This window comes from Lipophrys pholis (genome assembly GCF_963383615.2).
Source record: "Lipophrys pholis genome assembly, chromosome: 20".
NCBI classification, from domain to species: domain Eukaryota; kingdom Metazoa; phylum Chordata; class Actinopteri; order Blenniiformes; family Blenniidae; genus Lipophrys; species Lipophrys pholis.
In genome coordinates, this window is record NC_137648.1 from 16345566 (window position 1) to 16369110 (window position 23545).

The window sequence follows — 23545 nt, forward strand, 5'->3', positions numbered from 1 at the left end:
CCCCCTTTTTCAGAGGAGGAAAAAAAGAAAACAAATAAAGACCATTGTGAGAATCTCCACTCGCTAATTTGAAAAGCAAACTAAACAGCGAACATGGCTGACTTGATGACAGCTGTCAGTGTGACAAGAGGTATTATCAGGTGGGATTTAAGTTGTTATGCTGGAGGCAGCCAGGCGGTGTCCAGGAGGGATTTGAGATGGGGGGGGGGGGGGGGGGGGGGGGTTAGTTACTGTCACTCAAATATATAGTGTATGTGTACCAGGCCTTTATGCAAATAAATGTGCTGAATATTCATACTGTTAGAACATCCTTGAAACAGTAAAAAAAAAAATAAAGACAATTATGCCTCAAGCAATTATATAACAAAGGTAAACATTGCATGGATCCATGCAATGTACATCCATGCATTTTTATTTGTGTCCTAATTGCTTCAGGGAGCAACCATGTTGGTTAAAGAGAAACGACTTGGTGTCTAAACTTGACCATATTAAGAGTACGAGTGGAAACGAGGCTGTCCCTCAGCTGATAATAACAAAGCAAAAGCTGGTGTTGGAGATTGAGCAGTCAGCACAATGTTCCACAGCAGCAGGAACGTATAGGAGCAGGTAAGAAAAACAACAAGGAAGCTGATGCAATTACGTTACATTCCGATACCGAGGCGCCATCATCGGGGTCCGCTATCTTAACGCTCAAAATAAACAGAACCAGAAGGCACGTTTGGGGGGGAAAAAGAAGAAAGAAAAAAAAATAGCGAAACGTGAAGAACATCCTAAAAGTTCCACACTTCCAAACTTATAGAATAACAGTGCACACACTACTAAAGCTTCCCACCACAGCAGAGTCGTTTCCTGAGCTGCAACGAAAGCACCCTGTTGTCTCATAATGTACTTCCTCAACCACAAATATCGACCCACTGAGTTATTTCAGAGAGGAGAAAAGAAAGAAGAACAAAAAAAAACAAAAAACGCTCCACTGAACAGATTTTTCAATTAGTTATCTCACCTCTAATGTTAGCGAGGTAGCATATGTATGGTAGTGGTGATACGAAGCAGATACCAGTCTATATTTATCTGAAAGCTATCCTTGTATATTTGATTTAAACAGCTGTGATTTACATCTTATGTTTCCAGTTCCATGTATCGCCTGCAGGTATTCCCTTTAGTTGTAGCTCTTAACAGTATATACAACTTACTGTACAAGAGCAAGTGGATTATTATTATTTTTTTTTTATATATATATAGGAAAGTGTGGTATTTTCTCTTTTTATTGCCCAGTGGAAATTATACCCTTGAATAATCAAGAGAGCCGGAAACAACAATCTGTTGTCAGCAAAGTCGAAAACAGATAAACTCGCACAAGATGGTTGTAAATTAAATAAATGCTATATTTTCTGCAAGGCAACTATATTTTTCTTTCGTTCAGGCAGATGTATTTCCTCATCCATGCACCTGATCACCTTTATCAAGACTTTTTATTTTTTAATCAAGATCAGAGCGAGCAAGTTATCCGGTTGAAATCCGGCGAACAAGCAAGCATGGCTCAGCGACCCGTCTGCACCCGCAATACAAGCATCTAAATGATCATTCAGGGATTAAATTATCGCAGTTCTGCGCACCTAAAACAAGCTTAAAAAAAAGGCAGCCTAACAAGGGTAAGCACTGGTGAGGCAAAAGCCTGTGAGCACAGTCAGCCATATGCCAGCCTCCACCTACACTTCCCAGCAGGCCCTGCCCTCTTGTTGCAGACCTGTTTGCTGACTGCTGCCAACGTTTCACTGGCAGAAGTCTTCTGCAAGGCATGCATCCAGTCAGCACAACAGTCTAACACCTTCGCTTCGGGAGCCAGTCTCCCCTTTACTTCCTATAGCACAGATCTCAACTGATTAAACGGCATCACGCCGAAATGTGTGAGGTGCTCCAGATTAAAGCGCCTGCATCATCCAAACAATGACATCAGCCAATGAAACTGTGGTGTGTGAACAACCTTACCATTTCCTTTCCTTACAGGATATAATGGCGCCACCCCTCCCTCCATTCTTTCTCTCTCAAAGTGGATTGTCACTGATATTCATTCAAATGGGTTTCGCACAAAGAGCACGTGCCGCATATATAGTCAATATGGCGCTCGGGGAGAATTGTCACATTAGAAATAGAGCAGCCCGACAACTTCCAACAAAGAAGATTCAAAGGTGAAATCCAGTAGGCTGGCACAGCAAGTGGCTTACCCTGTGTTCTTATCTCTTGGCAGAGCAAAGCCGAGTCGCTCGCTGCCACATGGCACCCGGATACACAGCAAGATGCAGTCACACACACACACACACACACACACACACACACACACACACACACACACACACACACACACACACACACACACACACACACACACACACACACACACACACACACACACACACACACACACACACACACACACACACACAATAACAAACACAGAGGCACACGTTGGCTCTTATGAGCTAACCTCCCCAAAGCATTTCCGTAGGTTCAAAAGAGTCAGAAGCAATGAATCAGGGGCTTGAGCCACGTTTGGCTCCGTTATATCATTAACATGAGAATAAAAAGCAAGAAATATGGATGTCTGTCTTCTCGTTTGAATTCAGTTGTGTCTTGCTTTGTCGTAAACAGAATTTTGGCGAACAAAGACATTTTTTTTCCTGTGGTTTATAAAAATGTCCTGAAACTACAACCCACTCATGTGGAGGATGGCAGGCAATGGAGTGAACTGTAAACCTAAATCATTTTATCATATTTAGTAAGTTATAGGCTCTTATAAGGTTTAAGACTGCAACATTATACTCAATACAAGCAGGGAGTAATACACTGTGGGTAGAAATGTGAGTAATTGTAATTTAGGGACTAAACAAGGCAAACTATGAGTCAAGATAATTTACACCCTGGATGAGACAGTCACACACGTTCATTAAACTGACAAGTGAAGTGAAAGCACAATGCAGGACTGTAGTAAAGCAGGGTAGCTGTGAAAAACTCAAGCGCACTAGATGAATATGCAAACTCTTCACAGAAGAGCTGTTTTTGCCAACATAGGAGTCAGTCCAAAGGCCGACTAGATCATGAAAATCCTAAAAAAGAACCGGAGCTTTCCTCCTCCACCTCGTGACTAATAAGATCCTCGAATAAATTGATGGATATTTGTGTTTTAAAAATTTCAAATTGACACAATGGTGGTGCGATTTAAACATATGAAATCTCAAATCTCAAAAACCGAAAGAAAGGTCAGGAGTAATTGCATATCTCCTCGGTCGATCCTGATGAACTCATAGAGACAAACCTAGACTTCATACAGTGGTTCTCACTAAATATATTAACGCGTTGCAGCACTGGTGGTTAAAGGAGGCCCCTCTAGTGTAAAGTTGGTCTTGTGTTTTGTGAGACTTTGTGTTGACGCTCGGGAGTTGTTATTAGGTTAAGTACAGCCTCCAACGGCAACAACACGACATCCACTTTTTATAGCAGCCAACAGTCTTCATCAGTCAGAGAGGCAGCTGAGAGGCAGTGGCTGGGCTGAATGGCTTCCAACCCCAATTGCACACCAGAGGGAGTATTTAGAGGAGCAGGAGGAGGAGGGGGGGATGGGGGGGACGGGGGGGTACATTAGGGGAGCTAATTAGGATTATTAGCAGGACGTATTTTATTCAACTGGGACTAAAACAAATTGCTCAGTCGTTGCCGAGCAAAATTGAAAGCGAGTACAGAATCACTGACAGACGAAGTGCACTCGCACACATTTTGTGTGCGTGTGTGTGTGTGTGTGTGTGTGTGTGTGTGTGTGTGTGTGTGTGTGTGTGTGTGTGTGTGTGTGTGTGTAAGCAGCGTTTCTACATGCTCGACAAAGTGGGATTCAGGGAGACTCGTGACGCCATGTTTGATTAAAAATGACGACGTTGTGAAGTGAAGTCAGCAACTCAAGCATGAAATACAATGATCACAGCAATATAATTGTAGTCAATACATTATGACGGTTCACTTATGACTATCTGGCTATTTCCAAAGCATTCGAAAAATGTTCAACTACACGAGGGGTGTCAAACATAAAGCCTGTGGGCCAAAGCCGGTCCGCAAGAGGCTCCAATATGGCCAGCCGAACCAGCAAGCTTATGTTTTTTGGACATTTCACTGGATATTGCACCAGAAAGCGTCAGTAAAATTGACCTTATGTCGAGATTGTAGTAGATGTTGGTAGTTTTTTGCAAATAATATTGAAATTTTCAGAGACAAACTTTCACATTGAAATGTTTTCACAATTTTCCACCAAATAAAATTTGTCCGGAGACGCAAAATGTGCTCGTTGTCTGAAAGAAAGAAAAAACATATCTATTTTTAAAAAAATAGCTTTACATAAAAATGAAGTTGCAATAATGTTAAAGTTTCACAGGTACAATTATATAGCTAGAGATATATTATATTTTATTTATATTTTGAAGTTTTTTTTAAGTGGGTTTTCCCACTTTAGCGATTTTATACATCTTGGCTATTTACAGTACTGCAGTTTTTTTCTTTCTTTATTTCCTTCTCCCGTTTTTTTATATTTTCCTTTCTTTTTCTTATTTTTTCCCCTTTTTCTTTTTTTACAGTTTTCTTTTTCTTTTCACCTTTCCTTTTTTTCTTCTTTTCACTTTTCCTAAAAGCTACAGCTGACTTTACTGTTTTACCTTGTTTAGTTGTTTTCATCCAGGAGATTTGACCATTTTGGTAAAGATCAGTGTGGGATGCCAGTGAAATAAAAACTAAAACAAATGTTTATTTACATTATATATTACGAAAGCTTCAGGGAGCCGCTACAGAGGAGCTAAAGATTAACATGTGACTCCAGAGCCACAGGTTGCACACCCCTGGTGACATATCCCTGCAGTCTAAGTGCAACATATATAAAATTAGGGACAATCAAACATCATTATAAAGAGTCAGGTAGTGTTGGCACGCGCGCACACACACACAGACTGTTCAACACAAATTTACGAACACATCAACGGTATGAGATAGCAGTTATTCATGTAATTGACAGCTGATCTGTAATTGCTTGTTTCTCCGTTTTTCTCCAAAAGATATAAGGGCGATGGCAAAACCGCAAGCCAGCTAATAATACGGGTAGAAGAAAACCCTTGATGAGATCCAAGAGAATTCAGGCGAGCGAGGAGGGTAGCAGACTCATATCAAACGCCAACGCTCCCTGCCACAGTGTCTGCGGCTTGGCGTATCGCCCTCGTGTTTACAGTGGGGAAATAGTCTGAAGCCATGCTGAATGCTGTTGAAAGAGAGCCTTCAACGTGACAACAATGCGTGTCCCAGAGTAACAGCTAATGCCTGGCACCTCCGACGAAATCATTTCATTTAGAGCCTCTGATGTGCAGACAGAGTGGATGTAAAATGCATTTCCATGCCAAGCCTCTCAATCGCTCGCCGTCCTTGCGAACATAATGAACAGATTAGCGTTTGCGCCCGTTGTCACATCGTGCTCCTGCGACAAGTGCCTGGCACCTTGTGGGAAATATTTTCATTGCACAGCCTCACATTGCAGGCACGGTGGCCTGTTTAAAAAAAAAAAAAAAAAAGAGAGAGAGAGAGAGAGTCTGAAAACTTGTTTAGGAGCCACTGGAAATAAAACAAGTTGCTAATTAGAGGAGCAATGAGGCAGACAGTCCTGAGTGGATGGCTCGGGAGATGGATAGGCTGAAGTATCTACATCCCAGCACCCTGAGGCCACAGTCCGACACACACTGCAGGTTTACACCCAATCCTCCAATTGCTCTGTCTGTCCTGACTCGGGTTAATAAAACGCTAACCGCCTCAATATCCACCATGGCATTTTGCTAACTACCTTCCCTCTAGTTAAATTCAGCTCCTCTTGTCCTTTTCTCTCCCGCAGAAAGAGACTGTAACTCCTGCCCGGGTCCAATCAGGAGATAGCTTATTAAGGAGACGCTCTCGGGTGCTTACTAAATTGGGGGGGAGGACAGTCTCGCCCGTGCGATAACTGCAGATTTATGTCAGAATTAGGTGTAAATAGCTGCACTGGTTATTCCCCTTCTTTAATTAAGCAAGCACATTCTCCGGGTCTTTGTCTGATGCGCTGACCACTCCAGTTTCCTCTGCAGGGCAGATGCTCGCTTATGAGGCAACTCAGCCATGTGGAGGTTCAGAGCACAGAGGAGCTGCTTTGATGTTCTCCCGTTAAGTTCAAAAAAACGGAAAATAACCCTGAGAATTGAACCAATATAGATCGCAATGCACGTTTAGTTTTAGAGTTCATATGGCAAATGTCCTTTAAGCCTGTTGTGTTGTCGTTTTGAACCAGTAATCCAGCTGGTGTGCCGCTCGAAGTGAGCAGTCACCCAAAATGATACACGGCAGCAAATGCCAAGTTACATCTGAGTGTCGGATCAAGCGGAGCACGCAGGAAAAGGGGGGGAATAATATCACTTTAAAAGACTGCCACCTCTGTACTTTGAAGACAATTCCATCTGCGGCCTCTCATCTCTCCGAGTTCTATTTTCTGGGCTTCATTTTTTATGCACGTCCCGACAAACTTTACACTCCCTCTAAGCCACGGCTCTGCTTCTATCTGCCAGGCTGAAAAATACCTGAGATGAGGGGCAGGCAGAGAAATGCTCTTATGCAGTTCATAAGGGGGTACTCATCGTTCACATTCCGCATTCAATTTCCATCACTGATAGCACTGCTATTGATTCAGAGTTTGCCCTGTGCTCGGCACGGGCCAGACATAACAGATCTTATGGTTTGGGAGCTGTCAATCAACGTAATCTGGGAGTCTTTTTCAAAGCCTGTCGGGGTGAAGTGTACAGACTCACATTTCCCTCAAACAAGGCAGATGACAGAATGGCTCTAAAAGCTGTCTGAATAGAGGAAAAATGCTCCATCGAGGGGGGCGCCATGCGAGACCGAAGAGACAAGTAAAACAATGTTCCAGAGGAAAGGCGGATCCAGAATTCACTTTTTATTAGTTTAAATAAACTGACATTAATGCTTCAAAGGGACAACATATGACTTAGGGGGCCTTTCACATTCGGAGTTGAGAGGGAGGGGGGCCCACCTTCATTTGTTCTCATTCACCTTTGAGACCGGATCAAACCGCCTGGAAAATATCACGTAATTACAACAGCTGCTGGTTTGGGGGTGCTGTCGCCTGAAATAAACACTGACCAGAGACGATGTAAAAAAGAAATACGGCTCATTGAGTCGTCCGGACCGAAAGCGGAAGTCCCGCCGCTATACCCCGTGGTGGCTAGGCCAGTTAGCCCGTGGCTAATGGGTAGCCACAAACCACCGCGATACATAGTCTTAGGACCAGATATCAATGATAGTCTTCCTCACTAATTCTTCCTCACTTCTCTACGTCTGCCCGCAAGATATTTTCCAACTTTTTCTTTCACATGTCCAGATTAGTCAAAATAAATAAGATTAAAATGAAAGGCTGTGAAGGACTAACATAATGACGTGGACCTTTGATTTGGACCACCTTGACATGAGCTGACTCCATCAAAGTTTTCTTTTTATGATCATCTATGATCAAGGCACATCAGCACCCAGTGTGTGTCTGAGGTTGGTGTCAAATTACACGCACTTGATGCTGCATAACTGCCTCCTCAGCAATGTTAAAAGCCAAGAGTTTTTAATCATTCTGGATTGCTTTATAAAAGAACCTGCTGACAATACATTTTCGTATCAACTGCACTCTGTTGCACTGTTATTATTGGCTGGACTGAGACTCTGAATCAGTGTATGGCCGGGCGAGCAAATGACAAAATGTCCCAGATTAGTTAAACAACCCTTATTCCAACATTTGTTTTCATTTTGACCAATTGTAAACCTAAATCTTATGTATAAGAAACATCAACCAAAGTTCTGATGTTGGATGAAAATGACCATACATGTGAATTAGCACCCCCTCCCCCTCTAAAAGTAAAAAAAAAAAAAAAAACTTTGCAAATCTTCCATCTATCACAGACACAATTTATAGTCTTTCATTAGAAGAAGTGCTGCCTTTGAGCACAATCCACCTCCTGATGCACTAAATTGCACTTACACAAAACTGAAATAGAAATTATGCTGTACAGGAACTTCATTTTGGAGAAAAATGTGAATTTTAATCTGGCTGGTCTCCAAACTTTAACAGTAACTGAGGTTCATGTGAGACTGATCACACTGCAGTTTGGCTGAATCAACCAGGGCAGCAAAAAACAGGTAAACAATAAATCACCTGAGACACAGTTCACCTTTATTTAAGAGCCTCGCGGCTTCACATTAGTATGGTGAATGTGTTGGGTTACATCCTAAAAAAGATGAATAAGGGGTTGCCGATAGAAACACACAATTACTCCAAAAAAAAACAAAAAAAAGAAGTTTGTTATTGTGCTGATCGGGGATGAAATGAAATGCTGAGCGGAGCAGGGAGAGCGTCTGCCACAGCTGTGAGCGCTCGGACCCCCCACCACGGACAAAAATGAGGAACGGGATCGCTGTAAGCCACAACACTGTGCTACAATTAACATTAAACAGCACCAACACAAATAAATGAAAACGTGAGTGGCACGGTCTGGGCTTTGGAAGCTTGTGTGTGTGTGTATGTGTGTGTGTGTGTGTGTGTGTGCCATTTGTTATTCCAATTCCAAAGAGAGCAGCAGAATAATGTGAAAATCAGTGTTCAGCTGAGTGAGTTCTGAAGGGAAATCCACCCCAGAGGTTCAAAGAGCAATTAAAAGTCAACCGATCTCTCCAGAAGCCCACTACTGTATTTCCATCTATTCTCACAGGCTCACTCACTGAGGTGTTGGAGGAAAAGGGTGTGGAGGGAGGGGGGGGGGGGGGGGGGGGGGGGGGGGGGGGTCAGACCATAATTTGCCACGAGTGATGAACTGTGAAATGCAACAAAAGCCCCCATTACTGCACGAGGGATTTAGAGCCCACCGAGCAAGAACGAAGAGAAAAGAGGTGGAAAAAAAAATCAAATGTCACTGTGTCAAATAAAATGCATGAGAGACAGGGAGGAAGAAAGAAAAAAAAAAATCCAGTGTCACTGAAATCAGACTGTGAAGTCCTGTATGGTTAGTTCATATTATATGCATGAGATTATATGAGCACAGTGAGCATTTAACTGTGAGACAACGGGATATTTCTGGGTGAGTCCTGTTCAATGGCGAGAGCCTTCAAGATATTCAGGGGCCAAATCTGAGTGATGGGAGATCACTCCTTCCTTGACTCGTCTTCAATACTAATTTTCTGCCAATTTAATCATTTCACTATCTTGAAACCAAAGAGGAAAGCGAGTGAAATATAATTTTTTTCCCTCTCCAGGATGAAATAGTAGCCCTTCTTCTACACACATTATTCTCATGCACGCCTTAGAGTATTTCTAGAGTTGCACTTTCACAGTCTAACATGGAGTTTCTCTTATAAACAGTATATATACACACAAAAGAAATGGAGATTTGTGATTGTTCAGCTTCTCCCAGTTTTCTTCTCCACAGTATAGGGGCAAAGGAGGAAATGTTTTGCTCCAAACTTTAAAAAAGAAGGGAAAAAAAAAAAGAAGGCAACAGAAACCCTGTGGGAGGCTGGAGTCAAGGGGGCCCCCTGTTATCTTGTTATGGCCGTGTAAACGGCAAGGCAACAGTGAGCGCCTTGATGGAGCCCAGATAGACGAGTCGGAAACTCACACTGCAGCAACATCACAGAGCAACACCTGATGTTGTCTGCATACCAACTTTTCCCTCAAACTTCACTTCCACCAACTTTCTTTTACCTCCCTGGAAGTAAACACCTCCTCCTGAGGGAGCTGTTAAAAATGCTCCCCACGTTTCCGTTCGCATGCAAACGGAGTGGCGGCGTCCCGCGGCTCGACGCGACCACGGTGACGAAGCAAGTCGCTAAAGTACAATAAATATTTTAGGATAAGTCAAATTTGGGGGTTTCAGTTGCAGTGGCATCACTAAGAATCGGAGGAACGTTTCCACACAGAAGTCATAACACGTGTCAGAGATGACAAGAAATAGGGATATTATATGGAAACATTGCGTACTAAGAGTGATGACTGAGTGTTTTTAGACACAGATAGAGGAAAAAATAAGTGTAAAGTCCTAATTTTTTCACTTTACTCCAGGAGCCACATACAGTGTTTGATCTCAAGTTGGCCGGATCAATAAATAATAGCATTTTAATCTATAAATAATACATCTTAAAGAGGTTCACATTAAATTAACCAAATAGCTGAATTTGAATAATATAACTGCAATTTCAACAATATTATGCTTCAGTTCACATGTGTATTACAACTTACAGATCACAGTCTATTTTTATTAGACCATTTACATCTTAAAAGCCTTGGAACATTTGGCTGCAAGCAGCTGGAACTCCAAAAATATAGCAGGCGAGTTCATATTATAAACAGAATAACATTTAAATAGACTATCATTAATGCAGACACATTTCTACATCAAATCGCACATCAGTAGGACAGCACAAAATTGTATATTTAGGATATCAAGGATTTCTGACAAATAGATTTTAATTTTGTTTCTGGAGGGTAACAAGGTAGTTGCCTGAACATATTAGAAATTGCTGGAGTTTTGCTGAAGGTAAAGAAGCAATAGCAACAACAAAATATGTATGTTGACACCTTAAAATCAATTTAATCTTAAGTATCAGAAAGGTGCACGCTCAGGAGAAGACAACGTTTTTATCATGAACACAAAAAAGTTTTGTTCTTCTATTCTTCTGGAGTCTTACTCCAACGGTGGACTTTTCAAGGCCTCACCACAACATGCCAAAAACAGCAAGGCTGGCATTTTTCTCCCGACACCTGTTCAATGGACTTCTTGAGAGCCTGGAACAGCGAGTTGTTGCATAAAATATAAAAAAAAATATAAAAAATGATATAGATTCACACGGTGCACCGCACTCATGCAAAGTTTATGGCACAGGGGCGGCCCGGGGAGAACATGATCAGACCCTCCTGTGACCGTCGTGCCTCTAACCTTCACACTGGTCAGACTAATGCACCTTCTTCCTGTGCTGGCCACACTGCCGGGGTTCAGCTGAACGTAGAAAAGTATCAAAATGAAAGGTTATAAGGTATGCTGGGTTCAGATGATGGGAAAATGAGCAAGTTGTAGGTGTTTTTGGTGGTTGAAACAGTAGGGGCAGCAGAAGAATCCAAACCATTCTTTTTTTACACTTTATCCAATTGACTTAGTCCATGAAAGAGCAAACACGGTTAAAACTCCACAAATAAGGGTCACATTTTTAACCACTGCAGCACTATGCAACCCTTGATATCAAATTAATTTTTGTGTTAATATGCTTCCAAATGTCATTTCTGCATGCTTCTAAAAATTCAGAATTTGTGAACTGATCTCACAGTGTGGAGGAACCCAGACTGAGGCAGCTCCGAGCTGTGCCTCCACATTCCTATATCAACTGCGTTTTATTGATTTATCTGTTTACATTACGTTACATGCGCTCACCTTCCAAAAACTGGGTATGTCATCTCCGTATGTCAATAAGTTATTTGGACCATTATTTTCTATTAAACCGTACAGAGAAGCAGATGTCAGGGCAATATGTACCTTTGCCTCACTGTAGGGGGCAGTGCTGAGGACACGTCTTCAATCAAAGGTACTATTGTTAAAACTTTAACATGTGTATATGGTGACAAAATCACAGATTTAAAGCACTGATGGAGTGAGGAAAATGGAAAATAGCTCAGATAACATCGGGTCTTGTCAATGGTATCGTTGAGCTGATATCATGCGTACCTTCTGCACAACAAGTTAAACCTTAACAACAAAAAACAATGTGTCCGACTAATTTAATGGCAAAGCTGGTTAATAATTCATCATTCATCCATAAGTGCAGAACCTAATCTTTTCCAAGGATTTTACAGTTCTTTGCATTTGGATCGCAGTCAGGATTTATGTCAAACAGTTAAAGAAAATGTAGTAAAATGATGAATACACGCACCCTTTGCAGCATTTTGAGCCAGTTCAGCAAGTGTGAAGCCAAAGCTGACGGAGCAACAGAGATACTGGAAGCTGAAGTGCAAAGGCCTCTGGAATAAAACCGGTGCAGATTTTTGACTTTGACTTTTTTCTTAGTTGAGTTTCACAATATCTTTTTAACCACATTCAAAATAGCACAGAATATAACTAAAGTCCATAATACCGTCATCTCCAGTTCATCGACACCACGTTATGCAGTTCAGGGATGTAGGAGCCAGTTAACTTATTTCAATCTGCCATATTCTAATAAAACAGATCTATAAAGAGTGCAGACTGAGAATATTTAGGCATTCAATAGCAAATCCGACACTGAGATTGTACCTTCTTGCTTCTATTACAAATCAGTGTACTTTACAGCTGACAGTGAGAGAACAAAGTGTTTCAGACTAATGAATATGATCTAATATTACCAACACACTGTATTTTCAACAGAGAACATTTGCACTTTGTATGAGTATTGAGTATTTGATTTTAGGATTACTTTTTAATATGTCATTTGAGCATGAATTTCTGTACTTGAATTACTTTGGCACGTCACTTCTTCAAACCTATATGAGGACAATATGGAGCTGCAATGAGAGGAACATAATAACAGCTCACCACTCGTTAGCAAATTCAAGGATGAATTTACTTTAGTAGTGGTTGAATCCCCAAACTGTCCAGATTATAAATACTTCCAAAATGAAGGATTAGCCAGGTTATCACTTGGTTTTCATTTATGACTGAAAAGGTGTGTGTGTGTGTGTGCATGCTCATGTATGTGTATATGACTCCCACAACTACCAACAAAAGGTATTGCGAGTCAATAAAGTGAAAAAAAACTTACTGAATAACCTTATTACCGGTAATAACTACTCTGAACTTTAAGTGGGCCATTTCATTCATATACGTACTCATATTGCGTATTGATATCGCAAAAAAAAAAACACGTAATCATAAAAGTCAAAGTGTGGTTTGACCTTAGGCTCCTGCGGATAATATTTCTTATTATGAAGTAATCAGCTGATGAATAAACGAAGCGACGTGTTAATTTGTGACAGAAGTCAGAGAATAGCAGCAAAGTAGCCATTATTGTTAGGCTCGTTCAAAATGAATGTCTTCAAACTTCTTTGTGTATGATGATGCATCAAATAATCACATCGTATTAAAAACTATTCATGCCCGTACAATAGCTGCTGATTGATTTTCTGCCCGTTGATGGGTGACTGCTACTGAGACGGCACCTTAAAGCTCGCCGAAACGCAAACGTGCGTTTCACGCCTCTTAGACGATGAATGCGGCCCTAAGAAGTGTGCTTCTCCATGAAGCCATGAATGCAGACAGTAGCTGCTGCGTGCTACCTTAATCTGAGATTTGAGGGTTGATTAGGCTAATTAAATCACATGAAAGATGTAGAAATCCCTTGAGACAGATTAAAATCATGTGTGAAAAATGCACTTAAGTCTAAAATGAAGCATGTTGGTGATTTGTGCTCAAATAATTCCAGCTTTGTTTGGCATTGCGGATCGCTATCGCTAATCAAATAAAGAAATGTCGGCTTATGCTGCAGGCATTTGCAAATTATCCCTCTTTGGCTTGTTTTGGTCTGGATCCTATGGCTTTGTCACAAAATTCATTGAAACCTTTTGGTTTTGTTTTCGTTTGGCAAGGATGGAAACACACACACACACACACACACACACACACACACACACACGGATCGCGTTCACAGTGTTTAATTGTGACGTTTCTCAAATTTTACCTTTCTTTTTTTTTTTTTTATTAGAAACCAATCAACACATCTGAAAAACCAGGCTTGCATTTTGCCGTCTTAGAGAAAAAGACAAGATGTCACAGGCATCGCTGTAGCTTCACGAGGAAAAAAAAAAAAAAAAAAAAGATGCTGTCTCTTCTCTCTCAATCTCATCCTCCTCTAACCCTTGCATTGAGTGAGTGTTGCGGTACGAAATGAGACATATTGCTGCTGACAGCGCATTCGTTTCTCCAGGAAATGTCAGTGTGGAGAGCCTGTTGAGAGGCAGTGCAGGGTGTAGGAGTAGGACAGATGAGGTACTGGGGGGGGGGGGGGGGGGGGGGGTTAAAACGCTTTGTCTGTCTGAAACTTCTAATCAGGATCAGCTCAGGAGAAAGGTCAGATTTGTATACCACAATGTAAATCCATGGGAGCCCACAGCAGCACCCCCGGCCAGCGTTTACTGCCTGTTGCACCTGAGAAAAGCTCCGGTGGAGATTCATAAAGACACGGGGAAAATGTTCACGCTCGGATTGATCGTGGCTGCATTTTGTAATAAAGGACAAGGAAAAAGGACAAAGCAGTGACGCGTGAAGAATTCCTACATATATGAGACAATACTAATACAACACAACACTGCAATGGAGCAAACGACAGTGTAGTGTGGTCGGAAAATACAAAGTGAAACCTCTAAGTCTCTGCAGGTATTTCGGTGTTTGTGTTGTGAACAGAGGTGCAAAAAAGAATTGTGCAAGTAGTGAAACCACTCAATTAAATAAGAAAGTACTAGGTTTAAAATGTATTTAAGTGAAAAAAGTTTTTTTCTTTACTGTAATGAGGTTGGATGATGTAAAACTGTCACCGGGACATTTTCACTAATAAAAGAAGGGTAAAAATATTGAGTATAACTATTATCATTATTAAAACTTAGTTCGAGGATTGAGAGTTTTAGGAATATATTAATATAGTAGATTTACTAAGTTGAAAGCTATAAAATCAACACTAATGGAAGTGCAATAGAGACCTTGTGGTTCTGCCTTTCTGTGCAGTTTACAAGTGAATAAAGTAGTACAGAAGACGGCTGGTGGATAGAAGTGTAACTAGTACGTTCAATTTAAATAATAATATAAAAGCAAAGTGTTTCTCTCGCTGTGCACGACAGCCGTTGCCCTCAATGTGTCAAAATCTAAACACCATTTTCAAATCGATGTTTAATTTTGAAACAGGAAGTTGAGCAATGCCACTACTGATGTTTTGTATGTATTGTTGATGTATTGTACCTTCTGCTTCTGAGAGTAAAACATCTCAAATTCAGCACAGCAAGTTAAAATGTAAAAAAAAACTATGACATGAGTATGAATATGAGTACAGTCATACATATTACTGTACTTAAAACTTTTCAGTATCTCTATGTATGACACATCTCCGCCCCTCCTGAGGCGAAGATGAAAAATAAGTTTTCACTTATTGCTAAATGAGCTGATCAGTTTCTACACCGCACACTGTGTCGCACCACAAAAATAAAACACGCCTATTAAAGGAGCTCGCGTTTTGTTTGTGAATGCTGGCTGATAATAACAAGCAGTTTAACGGGCAAAACACGTGGCTGAAAATATTATCCAACACTTGTGAAAAGGTGATAATGTTGAGCCTCGAGCAGCTATGTCACAGTTCTGCTGAACTACGTCAACGCCTTTTATCCGACTCGCAGACGTACTGTATGTTGCACTGCAGCATGCGTCAATCATACAGTGTATACCACAAGAATTCCTATGTGAGCAAGTGGTATAGAGTAACGGTTCCCAACCTGGGATTAGAGATCACATTGAGGCCTGAAAGCATTCACATCTTTACCATGTGATCCAATACTGTATGGCTGCTTTTACAGGCTCATCTGGTTGCATGCTGGGACAATAAAAGTCTTTTTTTTTTTAAGCTTTTTATATAATTAAGGTGCTCCTTGTGATCAGCCCCTTTCATATTATGGTAAAGAACCAAGTCTTCTCGTTGAGCCTGAAATGGGAAAAAGCCACAGGCTGCATCACCTCTTCACGATTCCCTCCGTCTCCTCATTTAGATGCGATTGGCTATGAAATCCACCGGCCTGCCGGGACTCGGGTTTCAGCCTTCATCAGCACTTCCTGGTTGTAAATTGATGGCGCACGATAAGAGACATGCAGAACTCGCGCGCATAAAGACGTCCACACGCGTACGGACGCACGGTTCTCAAAAGCAATTTAGATTATGGATTCAAGTGGAGAGAGGAGTTTCCTTCATGGCTAACGCCGTGTGCATCAATGAGGCCTCGAAGCGTGCGAAAGTCTGGCTGGTTGACAAGTTATGTGTGTTGGGAGCAATTCAGCGGCCATTTTGAAAGCTTCTGCGGTACAGTAGATCAAACATGAACAATCCCCTCGAGTGTCCTATTGCTCGATGCGAGGGCTCAACTACGTCTCAGTGTAATCTACCTGCACTGGAGATGCATCAAGAAACTGAACGTTATGTTTTCAAGGTTGCTGGCTTTTCAAATCTGAGAAAAAATAAGTAGTTGTTGTTGTTTTTTTTTAAGAAGAATAAAAAGCCACCCCCCCCCCCCCACAAACTCAATCATGAGCTGGTTGGGGCTCTGAGAGCTGTCTGGGCTTTTAAAGGCCAGTCTGAGTCTAACTGGAGGGGACGGTGAAAACTTATATGATGGCAGATTCATGTGCCAGAGTTCAGTGAATGCCAGCTTATTGCTATTGAAAAGGTCACTGGGCTAGGAGGAGAATATAAAAGTCTTTACTGGAGAGAGTGGTGTGTGTGTGTGTGTGTGTGTGTGTGTGTGAGTGTGTGCGTGTGTGTGTGTGTGTGAGTGTGTGTGTGTGTGTGTGTTTGTTTGCGCGTGTGTCACTGTCTTCCTTTATCTGTGACCCTGGGATGAAGGCCGCAACCTGAGATAAACATGCTCATATGAGCACCACGCCCTCGAGCTGCGGCATCTCTCTCTCTCTCCACCTTCCCACCCACATCAGGCTTTGGTGTCTGTTACCTTCAGCACTCCAGGAAGCAGACGCAAGGCTTTAAAACACACCCGCCTCTACACGCCTCTACAAAATCAATTACCAGAGAGATGAAATTCTCCGATAACGCGGCCTAATGATAATTGCCCCGAATCTGGAATGATCTGACTCATGATACCGACCTGTATTGGCATGGCGGCAGCTTATTGGCAGCCCGAGCGGCTGAAATATCAATGATAATTGTTCCGATGTTGATCCGGAGCCACGGGGTAAACATAAACCGATTGCAGGGGATTGTCACTGTATGGTGAGCGGCAGAGGTCAAATTTCGCTGTGTGATTTGTGATCGGTGCACAGGAAACGGCTTGAGTGGGAGTCGACTGCTGCCTGTTTAATTGAAGCGCTCCGATGGCACTGACTGCTGGAGACTCCTGCTAATTGAATAAGCGATCATCAGACTGTTAAAAGGCTGGCGATAACAATTATGAACTGCGCTTCAACCGAGCGTCCCGGAATAGAATCGCTTCCCCGCCGCCGAAGCCTCGAACACGGATGACCGCAGCTCATTCAGAATTCAGACGACTCATACACCAACGCGGCCGCCGCCACAGAGCAAATAAAGCCCACCTCGGGTTCAAATATGGATCAGTCCGAGGTCACGCAGTCACCTCCAGCGAAAACAGGGGGTGACTGTGTTTTGACAATGACCTCCCCAGACGCGGCGTCCCACACACTCTAACTCACTTTTGCCTTCAACCAACCTTGAAGTCAGCCGATCACGGGAGTCAGCGTTTTTTTTTTCCAAAAGTGCCTGCGAGATGTCGGGCTGAATAATGTGTCCTATGAATAAAACACATTAGCTACAAAACATGTTGAATTATTCACATTTCAGAGCCCCCGTCCCCTCCCCAACGCCGCGGATATTAGTTCTTCAGTCGCACAGTCCTCTGAGTCGGGTTCCTCCTCCGTGTTCGCTCTTGATCGTTCCCTCGCCGTCTTTGTCACCCGTGTTTTGCTAATCCCTCTCTGTTCCTCCGTCTCGCCTCTCAGCTGACTTTGTGCTGATGGCGACTGTCTATTTATACTCCTCAACTTACTACTTTTCCTGGAACATCTCGGTATTTATCTAAAGAGCTCTTGAAGCCGGTGCGGCGTGCGTTTCTTCTGAGGGAATCTTTGATGACTTGGTAACACACGGCGGCCCAAAATGGATTCATCATTTAGCGTTAATCCGAGGCGACCAGCTGTGAGTTTCAAAGCGAAAAGGCTTCCAAAATAAGGAGGAGGGCGGTTTGCTAATTAAATACTTGACCTAATATGCATCTTTTGCTCGTTTTATTGTCGACTCCATCAGGAGTTTGTGATTTACCTGATTGCGGTGCAATTTGCAGAATCAACAGCAACTTAAAAGGCCAAATCAATCAGCTAATTAATGCCTTTTTTCAATCTGTTTGAATACAAAAAATAAATAAATCTGCTCAGCTTTCTAATGTCACATTCAAAAAGCTGTTTTGATTTCCGTCTGAAAGGTTTGACCTTGTGATTTCATTCTTCTCAACTTCATTTGTCTCAAGTTTAACCACAAAGTTGTTAAGAAAAATGTCAAATCGTACCTTGAAGTCAAATGTACTTTGGTTATAAAGCAGCTTTGAAGGTATCATATATGTAATATTCAGATCTAAAGGTACAGAAAAAATTGCAATAAAATCATCAAAAATAACTGAAAACTGAAAAAGTTAATTTAGTTTTACGGTAGTAGTGAGTTGCTTCAACATCTGCTTTATCTGTGCAACAAAAGAAAGTTCACAAAATCTCACTTTTATAAAGTTATTTTTCTTTTTTTGAGGGGGGGAAAAAAAACAGCAACCCAGCTTTGACCATCGTTCTCAGCTTTAAACTTTCCAAATTCAGCAAGAAAGTTATCTGGCGGTTCATTTTTTAGTATCTAACTTAAGCCAAGTAAATAATGTTTACAAAGAAAACGGTTGTAGTATTTGCATTTAAAGGTTCAAGTGTTTTATCAAAAGTCTCTTTTTTTAAATCATCAAAATAAATCTGCTTCTGAGAAGTCACTTAAATCACTTTGTAAAGCAAACAGATTTAAAGAACGTGTCTCCCAACGAAAGATGAAGGCTGCTTTCAACCGCAAATATGACTTTCATCAGGCTGGCTGTGATCTGAACGTTTACATGTTTCTAGTAAAAGTATGATATTGTGTAAAATGTATGTTGTGGAAACAGCTTGACTCAAAATTCAGCAACGATTTCAAGGTGAGTCAAGTAGAACCTGTCTTGTGTTGCTTTTTTTTTAAGTTCTTCTCTGATTCCCAAAAGTCCTCACTGGCCATATGATTCTGGTGTTCCCGTCAATTCCCTGAAGTATTTCATTTCATTTTGAGAGCTGGAATCTTGTCGTGTCCCCCGAAGCTTCACTTCACCTTGCGTCTGTATTTTTCTGCCCAATGTGTCTGAAGTCACGCCTGTATCTTCCTCCATTACCTGGACTGTGCATTCAAACCCCCTTTGCTGCTCCCTTGTGTTGAGAAACCCCCGCCTCTTTTGTCACATCTGCATCTGCGCCATCGTATGCAATGATCTACGCATCGTGACGTAGAGGAATGACTGTAACTAACCAACAATCGAGCCATTGTTCCAGTAGCGTCGATTTAAAGAGAAAAAGCTGAGCGAGAAGTTGATGGACAATAAGGATGCAAACCAGCTTCTTGCCTCCATGGGACCCTATGAACTATTGTTTAGGTCGAACTCCGGTGTCAATTGCTTTCTGCTGCATTTCGTTTGGTTTGAAGACGCTGTAGGTGGTCGCAGCCGCCACACTGTGAGGTCGGTTGGTTGGGAGCCTGACATTTCTCTGACATGAGACCACCATTTCTAAACCTTGACCAGAAAATATCATCACAATCTTTAACCCACTTTCACATGTCTTAAACTAAAGTTGAGCTGGTTTCCTCTCCTATTTTTATTTTATTTTTTTTTAAACCTAGTTTGCAATTCCATTTCTGTACAAAAGGACTTTTTAAGCCTGAGACTGCATTTAAGTCTTCCAAGCTGCACCCTGACAAACAGCACAGTCTCCTCTCCTGCATATTTCACATCTAATCCTGCCTCAACACATTAGATCCAAACCTGGATGGTCAGTAATCATTGTGTTTTACAGCAGGGAGCCATCCGAAGCATGCAGGGTAGAGAACTGTACAGAGCACCAATATAGCCTCTCTATTGTTTTGAGGGGTCAGTAGCGATTCACCTGCTCTGTCATCTCACAATGAAGATGTGTTATTTTATTAATTGTTGAGAAAAGAAAGTCAATCGGGGACTTTAACTGCCCACCAAAGCTATTACTCTTCTGTAAGACGTAGTCATGCGGTCTGCTTGTGCACGGGTTGAAGGCTCAACGATACACAGTCACACAAAAGAAGTAAAGCACAATGTGATAGAGGTCACATAAGTACGGCCTTCCCTAATCTTTAGAATAAGAAAGCAGACTCATTTCAGCATATGTGCATCACTTGACTTGTCCTATATCAAGGAAAGTATACTGGATTTAAAAAAAGAAAACAAACAAACACATAATTTCAGGATGAAAAATGAGTCTACAAATGAACAAGAGATGTTGGTATAAATTATTGTAATGAATTACTAACTAACAAAAACAGCAGTGAACGCTCCCAATGTGGATAAAGGTGCTGCTCAGTGCAAAAAAACCACACACACACACACAAAAACAGTGTGCATTTGCACTTAAAATAGCGCTCCACTTGAGTTCTCAAACACACTGTTGTATTTTTAGTCCACCTGTGCACCGCTTCACCCCGACACTGTTTGAATTTTTAGGCCACTCGCTCATCCAACAATGCCAAAAGACAAACACTGGCGCAACAGCAAAGCTGTGCCGGGACGTCTTTTCACTTTGAATCCAGAGAAGCGACTGAGGAAACTGTGTGAGTACGGGGAGAGAAGTGTGTGCATCAGTATGTGTGTGTTTTCATGGGTAAGTCGCATTAAACAGTGTTTTCTGTGGCGTCAACAGCACATCAGACAGTGTTTGCAGTGTGTACCGAGGAGCAGCTCCCTAAACAGCCGAACATGACGTCAGTGGGCACAAACGTCTATTTCTCCAGCCAGGCCAACATATCTGAGTCACAAAGGCTTTTTGAACGTCTGTCATGGCTACGAGGTCGGAACAAGCTGAGTAGATGCATCATACACGAGAATAGATTCAGGGCTTGGTTAAAGTTTTAAAAGTGTAGAACTTGATTGCGTCCACTTTTCCGTGCACTCACCAGGGCGCAGTACGTCTCCGGAGGGTCTCCACACGTGATGTTGGGTGGATCCAGAGTGACCTTCAGGTACTGGGTCATGTCTGCTGCCTCGGGTTGGCAGGCCATGTAGTCCCAGGTCAGGCCTTCGTCCGAGTAAACCTGGGACTTGCACACGTCATAGTGGCCCCAGGCCGCAGGGTAGTTCGCATTGGCCGCCTGGCAAACGGCAGTCCATATCGCCTGCAGTGTCAAGGCGAGCTGGAAATGCATGATTGGACCTCTCTCTCTCTCTCTCAGCTCCTTCCCGAGGAGGCGTACGGACTGGAGATCACTCTTCAACTTCCACTCGCTGCACCTCACTCAACTGGAGTGCGGAGACATGCCAGACTCCATTCAGCTGTGGCAAGGATCACTTCAGAATGGTTTTGTTGCCTTTGTTTATGCCCGTTTCAGTTTCTGCCAATTTTAGGTTTCTGACGGCGACCAGGGACGGCGAGCTTACCGGCCCATTGAGAAGATAAGAGGAGAGGAGGGAGGGAGGACGGTGGGGTAGGAGGTGGAGGAGGAGGAGAAGGAGGAGGAAGAGGGGGGGAAGGCAAGAAAGAGATAGCCCTCTGACACGCTGATAGGAAGATGAGTGACGGGTCTCCTCAGCTCGCCCGGCTGTCAATCATGGTCCTCGTCCTGCGTGACGATCTGGCACTGCAGAGAAACAGAAGAAGAGGGGAGGAGGGTGAATAGATCTCCCTTAGGGGAATAAAATTTGACAGCGAGAGAACATTAGCCGGGGCCACCGTGCGGGTAAAAGGTGGACGTGTGAATAGAAACTTGGAAGGGTGCGAGAATGGGGTGCCATGTTGGGTGTTTGTTGTCCATCAAAACACAGAAAATCATTAGGTGAGGACATCCGGGTGAACTGGATCCCTCTGCTTTCACACCAAACCCTCACAGCACGCAGCGGCACCGAGCCTACAGTGTTACAGCGCTCCCCACCCCCACGCCGCCCTTACACTCTCCTCACACCTCACACAAATCACACACCCCACACGGTATGGCCACTCAGGACAAAGACTGCGAAGAGCATGAAGAAATGCAACATTTCAAGCATTAAAATATCTTCCACTTTTGAATACACTACAGAACGATGTCTTTGTACCTCTGCCCCGTTATATCTGATCCCAAGCAGATGGGTAGACATGGGAACATGTAATTACAAATCTGGCATTTCTGTCTTGACATAATGGAGAAGAAAAAAAAAGGAGCAGAAACAATGCTGGAATCCAAAAATGTAGTTTCAGGATTTTCCGTTTGCATCTCAAAGACAAAGATATTGTTGGTGCAAGTTTACTTTTATTAGCTACTGAGGACGTTTTCACTTTTTTTTCCCTGTGTGATGGGAGGGGGAGAGACACTACAGTTGCAATCAACTTTGCAGAGGATAAAAATAGTTCTGCCTAAAGTCGTTCCAAACTCAAAGTTGGCAACACCACGTGTGCTTCGATACTTAAAAGGCTATCAGTGTGAAGAGATGTCAGTGATCCGTCAGAGCAGGCTCGCGGGAGACATTTGAATGTCACGGAGAAGTGTCAGATAATAAGGCTAAGAAGGTGAAGTTGTGCAGAGATTAGGTTATCTGAATTGTAGTGCTTCGTTTAATGTACTTAAATCTCAATTAATTGATGTTTTAGCGAGTGGAGAGCAACATGCTTAAAGCAGTCTACTGAGAAACTAGAATAATACTTCGAGTACCATCAAGTATGGAGTGAATGAATAATGTAATGTGAGGCATCTTTGAGTGTTCTGAAAAGCGCTATATAAAACCAATGCAATATTATTATCACTTCAAAATGAAGGGTTAGTTTTGTTTTTGGAAAGTGCAATGCTAATTGGTTCATTGGAACGGTGGGTTGGTTGGAATATTCATTCATTAACCGTTCTTCTATCCACACATTTTCTATACTGGTTGATCCTCGTCAGGGTCACAGGACACTGGAGTCAATCCCAGCTCACTATTGGTGAGACCCTGGACAGGTCGCCAGTCCATCACAGAACAAAGACATAGAGACAGACAACCAAAAACACTCATATTCACACCTAGGAGCAATTTAGAATCACCAGTTAACCTCACATGCATGTTTTTGGACCATGTGAGGAAACCTACACACACACACACACACACACACACACACACACACACACACACACACACACACACACACACATAGGGAGAACATACCAGCCCGGCTGGTACTTGAACACATGACCTTCTCGCTGTGACACTGTGTGGCCTCATCTATCTATTTAAAAAAAAAATATATATATATATAAATATGATTGTTGGCAAAGACTCATCAAATCCATACAATAAAAACAATGATATAGATACAAGACAATGGAAAGCTCATGGATACTGCAGTGTTCAGTGTTCAGCTATCACAAGAGAAGCTTTGGAAAGCATGGACAATGCCAGAGGTTC

The 23545-nt window shown here is 42.3% G+C and overlaps 1 protein-coding gene across 1 annotated transcript in view; it reads right to left on the minus strand.

The window, feature by feature from the left end:
* The window catches only part of ntng1a (netrin g1a), a 114458-nt gene that overhangs the window by 82274 nt on the left and 8639 nt on the right, over positions 1 to 23545 (minus strand). The window contains exon 2 of the mRNA XM_080489424.1: positions 21091 to 21771. Within this exon, the coding sequence (XP_080345550.1) occupies positions 21091 to 21339 (249 nt within the window). The 5' untranslated portion in view covers positions 21340 to 21771. The remainder of the gene's footprint in view (positions 1 to 21090; positions 21772 to 23545) is intronic.